The following is a 7,402-nucleotide window of genomic DNA, read 5'->3' as shown; positions in this document are numbered from 1 at the left end:
GCACAAGCCAGAGGCTCGAATCCGTCGAAGATCGAATCTCCACGGATATCGGCCGTGTAGTTTAAGCTTCCAAACCTGACCTGATGGCCAGGGGCATAACTTTCCATCTGCTCCAGATGGCCAAGCGAATTGGCCCGCAGTGCAAAGTCGCCGAGCACGAAGATCTGTCCGGGGAGAAAAGTCTCACCCTGGACCGCATCGCTATCGATGATAGTAGGAGCCATCAAGCCTAACGGCGACGACACAGAGGAACTCTCAATGAAAGCACCAATGTCGGTGTCAAAACCGGCGGATCTCGGGTAGGGGGTCTCGAACTGTGCGTCTAGGCCGGATGGTAACAGGAGACAGGGGACACAATGTTTTACCCAGGTTCGGGCCCTCTTGATGGAGGTAAAACCCTACGTCCTGCTTGATTAATATTGATGATATGGGTAGTACAAGAGTAGATCTACCATGAGATCAGAGAGGCTAAACCCTAGAAGCTAGCCTATGGTATGGTTGTATGTTGTCCTACGGACTAAAACCCTCCGGTTTATACAGACATCGGACAGGGTTAGGGTTACACAAGGTAGGTTACAAAGGAGGAGATATCCATATCCGTATTGCCTAGCTTGCCTTCCACACCAAGTAGAGTCCTATTCGGACACGAGACGAAATCTTCAATCTTGTATCTTCATAGTCTAACAGTCCGGCCAAAGGATATAGTCCGGCTGTCCGGAGACCCCCTAATCCAGGACTCCCTCGATGGTGTTCTGTGAAGATATTCACATTGAAGACTATGACATGAGAAGACATGGCATGAAGACTATGGAGTGCGAAGACATAGTTGTTTCGTAGTTTCCTTTTCTTCTTTCTTGAGTCATAGGAACCACCACACTGTTAAGTGGGGTCCAAGTGAACAAAGTTAGAGTGACTGATGTGATGCTCAACCAGATCCTATGTCTTCGAGCGAAGACAATGAGAGCAAATCTTATCCAGAGCTGGATAAGTCAGCTTAACTTGTAGCCCAAGTCAAGCTGCCGCGTGTGTTTGAAATTTGACCGTTGGACACGTGTCAGTTCCTTAGTGACCCAGGGTCATTTTGGACAAATCAGGTCGGGTTGTCTCCTGGCTATAAATAGCCCACCCCTACACCATAAATTGTTGGCTGCTTAGAGTTAGTGCACGACTTTTGTCGTTTAAGAGCAACCCACCTCCGAAGCTTTTGAAAGAGAGAGATCCTTGCGAGGACAAAGCCCAAAACACCCAGAGCCAAAGGGTGTTAAGCATCACTGAAGTCTTTCTGTCTGCGTGACCTGAAGACTTGTTAACTTGAGGACTGTGAATCCTCCAGCCAGTTAGGCGTCGCGTTCTGAGCATCCAAGAATCATTCTGGATCACCGGTGAACGAAGTCTGTGAAGGTTTGGAAGTCTACCTTGAAGACTTACCAGAGTGATTGGGCGAGGACTGTATGTCCTTAACTCAAGGGGAATAAGGTGAAGACGCAGTCTTCCGAGTTGAATCTCAGCCTCCCTAACCAGACGTACAGTTGTCACAACAACTGGAACTGGTCTACCAAATCCTTGTCTTCATCAAGCTACCGGTTCTATTCTTAACTTCCCTTTACTTTACACTTTGTCTTCGTGAAGTCATTGCATGCCTGTATGATCTGATTGACTTCACTAAGTGAAGACTCTTTACTGTTTGGCTTCATACTATCTTCCATCCTGAACCATACTACCTAGCTGCTGATAGTTTTCGTGTTTTCACTTCATTGCTTACTTGACTATGGCTTGTCTAGTGTAGTCTACCTTCCGCTACATATCAATAGGTTCATTTCTATCGTTTGTCTTCAAAGCCCCCTTGTTTTGAAGACTTTCAAAAAAATCGCCTATTCACCCCCCTCTAGTCGATAACTAGCACTTTCAATTATGTCTCGCTCAAAATATATTTCTCGGGCTGTTTTGATGAGGTGAGGAAGGAATGTGATTAGTTTCAAGATACTAAAGGGCTTTCTGTAGATTGGAGCAGAGAAGTGGGGTATTGTTGCAAAAAAGCTAAACTAACCTCACAACCGTTAGATATAGTAGATCTCATGGTTAGAAATTACACATCATCATCACCAAGACTAGGCGTTCTGGCGTGACCGGAATAAATAGGTTTGAAGGCCCACTACGCTGGTATTGGGCTCGCGGTGCGTCAGTGCAGGCTCTTGTAGCGCTGGCCATCCTCTTCCTCTTCTAGGAAAAAAAAGGTTGGATCGGTCGATCGATGCGGCGCGGCGATGTCGACGACGACGTCAGGCACCACCGCCGGATTCCCCGCGCCGACGAGATCGATGCTGCCAGGTTCCCCATGACAATCTGTTACAGCGACGACGACGAGGAGATCGATCTGAAGTCGCCGTCGGAGATCGTAGCCCTCTACGCCGCGTGCCGCGACCGCATCACCGAGTACGACCCCAAGAAGAGAGCCCGCGTTCTCACCCGCTTCTGCGGCGTCAACCTCGCCGGCTTCGACCTCGACAGAGAGTGTCAGTATCTCCTCTATTTATCAATTTACAACCATTTTAGTATAAATTTCTCCTGAAATGGTTCTCCTGATCTGGGGTGTATGTCTTTTGCCCCTGATTTTGCTTTGCTTGCAGCCAAGGTTGGCCTCGGGCCGCTGCTTGAGGATGTAACGCCGCAGCTGTGGGAGCTCCGGGCGGGGACGTCGTACAATGTCGTTTCGGTCAAGGTAATCGAATCCGATCGGGGCTACCCGGTCAGTGTGTTCGGTACCGTTCTCGTGAGAGATAGCATCGACTACAGATGCGTCTATCTGTTCAGACGCGAGAGAGAAGATCCCCAGATCATCAACTCCAAGGTAATTGTGTGCACTAACTAGTTCGCCCCTTTGTCCCCTCCCAAACTATTTAGACTGACTAAAACACGGACAGCTGCGTACTTAAGCTAAAAAATTAAACATACTACTAGTTATTTTGTTTCTTAGCTGTAAATACCATGATTGATTTCATATTGGTACACTTCAGTTTCTCTTAGAAGTAGTTTTGGACTACAGTTGATACCTACTCCCTCTGTAAAGAAATATAAGATCGTAAATGATCTTATGTTTCTTTACAGAGGGAGCATTATTTAACCTGTGGAAGTAAGTTCTCTAAGAATGGGTGTTATTGCCAAACCATACAACATCATCATATTATTTTGGTGCTACGCTTGTTTACAATTTGTTTCTCAGTAGCAGTCCTCTTTGAGACCTGGTTGTTTATTCTGTCTAGGGAATGTAGTACGGCCAGTTGTTTATTATGCCATGGCGTCATGCTGTAAACTATGACTTTTATATACTGGAAATAAAAGAAACTATGTTGGAATAAATAGTTTGTCCATCTGAATGTACTACTATGCAAGCCAGAAATATCTGGTTGCTGGTAGCAATTTATGGGCACTAAAGGAGTGCGGCAACAGAATTACATGAGTGATCGATGCTCCCCAAGCTAGTTAAACAACATATTTTCAGACTGTTTGAATCTGTCCAACTTGTCAAGTGTGCTTTGCTTTTCATGTCCAGCTAGCTACATAGCTTGTTCAACTACGTAGACATGTTGTGACCTTTTTTATAAATTACTTGCAGGAGGATATGTTAGCATTGACAGGTCCACGTCGAGGATTAGTAGCATTTGATAATATACATTTTGAGTTCAACCTGAAGGTAAAGGGTGATCCTGATGATGAAGACTTTAGCAAAGGCGTAATTGAGTCCCGCACCTTTGACTCTGGACCCATAACTATGATGCTACCTAGTTGGCTCAGTACAGTGGAATTAGTATTTGCACCTGTTAAACATCCGGTGGCGGCTAGCCTCCAAATCAACATTCTGAACGGTCCGCCCTATGCCCCTTTCGTTGGCAAAGTATCTGCTGGGACTAGAAATGCCGAGACCCATATTATTCTATACGATGGTAGAGCAATGAGTTGCAGCGGGATATTAGTCGGAGATGATGGCTCCATTCCCTTGAGTCGTAATTTGGTGGTTATCCCTATACCTACATGGGACGATGATGAAGAGTTTTTGGTCCATGTTTGTATTTTTGATAATGACGAGGATGAAGGCACTCATGTTACTCTACAGCACCCTGATGAAGAGCATGTTTGCACTCACGGTTCCTATGAGCTAAAAGTGAAGGTTACATGGACTGCCATCCTCACAAGACCGATGGGTGCCAAATATAACCCAAAGAGGAACCTCTCTTGGGCCGAGCGTTATGGTTCGCTGAATTACAGTGGTTGATGATGGTGATTGTTGACCCTTGTCTGTGACGTGGGAGGACATGGCCCTGTAGCCAGGTAGCAGCCTCTTCCTCTCACCTTATCAAGTTGTAAGAGTTGTGCTCACTGAATGTTTGGTATTAGAATTGTGCTTGCTGGATGTTTGGTATTAGTGATAATGGAACCAGGGGGTATATTTAATAGTCATGAGTATCTTTCTTCTTGGAGGAAAATTCCGTTATTTGCTGTAATTTGATGCGCTTGTTTGCTTCATATGCTAACATCATTCAAAGGTAACAAAAAGGGGAGGCCATCAAAAGTCTCAAGTCATACTAGTAGTATACTTGACTATAAGGAGGCTAATAAAAAGTCTCAAGTTATATTGTACTTAATTATAGAAAAGAGGCATAATTAAACATAATGAGTGAAGATTCATTCCGTCATATATCTGGCAATGCTAACCTCAGCTTCACTTCTTTTGCGAAGAACTTGCAGAAGACGCCCACTTCACTTTTTCAGGTTTGATATGGACAGTTCTCTTCAGAACTGCGAGCTTCGTCATCAGATCAATTACCTTAATCCCGCGCCAAGGTTTGTTTTGCGCCACAGAACCTGAAATGACATCCCACTGGTTGAACAGCTCAGTGTGCTCCTTGGGTACCGGACTATCCAGTTCTTCGTCAATGTTGTCAGTCACCCATGTCCTCCAGAGCGCGAAGCGGATTGCTTCGCAAATCATTACAGTCGGGAAAGATAGGGGGCCGGATTTCAGAACCTGAAGTCCCCTCTCACTGCGGTATAGCTCTCCAAGTTCTCCCAAGCTGGCGATGCAGTGGGTAAAAGCTGCTTTACCCACGTTTATGCCGAATCCACCTATCTTCAAGTAGGAGCTAGTGAGGGGCAACTGGACGGTCCCAAGTCCAGGCCTGCTGGTATTGTACGGGAACTGATCTCCAGACGGCGGAAGTATGTCCGTACCAAATTCAGAGTAGCGATACCACACACCTGTAGTGTAAAACAAACAAACAAACAAGTCTTGTAATAGCTTGACAAGAATATAATAACGTGCTTAAGAAGTGTTTCCATTTGCTTTTCTGTTTATGCTCACAGATTAATGGGTAATTTGGTAGCCGGAACCGAGCAGTGTTTGCATTTGTTGCAAAAGTTATCTTTACATACAATGTTGATGTTGTGGCTGGATATCAAAATACTATGGCATTGATGATTGTCATGCCATGTATTGTAAACTCTGAATCCATCACTCGTACATCAATTCAACATGATGTCTAGGAATTCATGTTTCTCATCTTTCAGGAAATTTATTCTCAAATCGTTCTATTTTTCCTTTTGTGGGGGCTCAACGTTCTAAGATTAACAAAACTAGTCTCTATCCCGCCTCGTGTGCAAGCGATGGATTGAGAATAATAAGCAGCCAACAGTTTTGCGAGTGATGATGCGCAAATTAGGTGCATTCGCAACACACTGGGAAGCAAGCTAGCTAGCCAAGGTGCATATATTGGGAGGGAGGGAGATTCATTCAGGTAACAAAAACACCAGAGTTCTTTCCTTAAAAGAACTCCCTCTCTGTATGTGTGTGAGTGTTTGTATTTTCACCGACAGATATATTGGTAGTGACTGTATATATATACTGCTATTGGCACAAGCTTTAAGTTGAAGATGCCCATTTCCAACTGGAAAAGTGGACAGGAGCTTGTGTATTGGTCCTCTGCGTTATTTTGATTTGCCATCAACAGGAGTTGAAGAATCACCTGTCCTTGGATGAGAACTGACACTACACTAGCTCTCGTAACTTATCTAGGCGGAAACATGTTATATTTACGGTAATATGTTTTTTTAGACAATATTTACGGTAATATGTGATACCGGCGAGTGACGATCAGGGCCCTCGGCCGGCTCCTTCTCCGGCGCGTGGCGGCACTCCGCCTCCTTCTCCGCCTGCGCCGACGCACCCGAGCAGCCAGCCTCCTCCTTCTCCGCCTCGTCAGCAAGGGCGGAAGAGACCTGCCGCCGCTCCAGCTGCTCCGGCGCGTCATAGTCCTTCTCCTCCGCCTCTTAAGCAAATAAAGAAGACAACCGCTCCGTCTGCTCGGTCGGCGTCTAGCAGTACAACCAGAGGCGGGAGGACATACAGATTCGGTCCTTCTCTGAAGACTCCAAAGAAGTTACCACATGAGAGGACCCTGAAGGAGAACGCCGAGATCGGGCGAGAAGAAGTGAGGAACTTCTTTGAAGGGGTGAAAGCAAAGAAACATCCACCTCCAAAGGAGAAGGTAGATCGGGTGAAAGTGAAGCGCACTCTGGCTGCCCTGACAAAACCACCAAAGTCTGATCCGCCGAAAGGAAACTATGACCGCATTATTGGAAATGAATTTGCCGAAGCGGAGCGGTCGGGAAGTACTGTCAGTGATCAAAGGCTGAAAGAACGACGAGCTGGGAAACAAATTGCCCAGCTCGGCGAACAAGCGAAGCAATCGTGCCCCCCGCTCAAGGTGCCTAGCCACAACGTCGCTAATGATCCGAGGATGGTGTCCGGTTATAGCAATCTTGCAGATTACCTGCCCGACGAAGTACATTATGAACCCATGGACATGCAGATACAAAGATACGAGTACGGGAAGCCTCTCGTCAAAGATGAAAGATCTCTATCAACGATGATGCGAAGATTGCATGATTGGTACTTGAAAATCTGCAGAGACTCTGGGGGAGGAGTACTTTGTATGTGAAAGTTAAAAAGGAGCATGACCTCGTTGGAATTGATCTGTTGCCTGTTTCATTTGAGGAGTTCTATCAGTTTTTCAATCAATTGGCCCTCGATAAAACAACGGTCGCCTGCTACTGTCTGTAAGTAGTACTACTTCTGTCATTAAGTTTCTCTATATAGCTTAGCTCTTTCATTGCATGTATTTATAATCATCCTCACTATATTATGCAGATTGAAGATCGCCGAATTGAAGAAAAGACAAGTCGGTGATATTGGGTTCATTAACACATATCTCATAGATGCAACTCAGGTTAAACTTCATGCCGCAGCTACCGAGGCCAACTTGCTACGATCGTTCGTAATAAATCAAAACAAAGATATAATACTCTTTCCTTATAACTTCAGGTGAGTGTTACTGTCTTGTGCGTATTC

At 45.5% G+C, this 7,402-nt stretch overlaps 1 protein-coding gene across 3 annotated transcripts; it reads left to right on the top strand.

Annotated features, from left to right (window-relative positions):
• Nucleotides 1-2,178: 2,178 nt before the first annotated feature.
• Nucleotides 2,179-5,388, top strand: LOC119267274. Of its 3 annotated transcripts, none has more exons than XR_005132358.1 (4): nt 2,179-2,513; nt 2,628-2,848; nt 3,614-4,326; nt 4,744-5,388. XR_005132358.1 is itself a non-coding variant. In XM_037548642.1 (3 exons), exons 1-3 carry the CDS (start codon nt 2,252-2,254, stop codon nt 4,268-4,270), a joined length of 1,140 nt encoding a protein of 379 aa, XP_037404539.1. In that variant the 5' UTR covers nt 2,179-2,251; the 3' UTR covers nt 4,271-4,484. The 3 variants fall into 3 exon arrangements, 1 of the variants encoding a protein (XP_037404539.1); XR_005132357.1 differs by having other exon boundaries at nt 4,735-5,388; XM_037548642.1 differs by lacking the exon at nt 4,744-5,388 and having other exon boundaries at nt 3,614-4,484.
• The last annotated feature ends 2,014 nt before the right edge of the window (nt 5,389-7,402 follow it).

This window comes from Triticum dicoccoides, chromosome 3A, assembly GCF_002162155.2.
Source record: "Triticum dicoccoides isolate Atlit2015 ecotype Zavitan chromosome 3A, WEW_v2.0, whole genome shotgun sequence".
Classification (NCBI taxonomy): Eukaryota; Viridiplantae; Streptophyta; class Magnoliopsida; order Poales; family Poaceae; genus Triticum; species Triticum dicoccoides.
The sequence above is the reverse complement of the archived record's forward strand: the minus strand, read 5'-3'. Positions and strand labels throughout refer to the sequence as shown.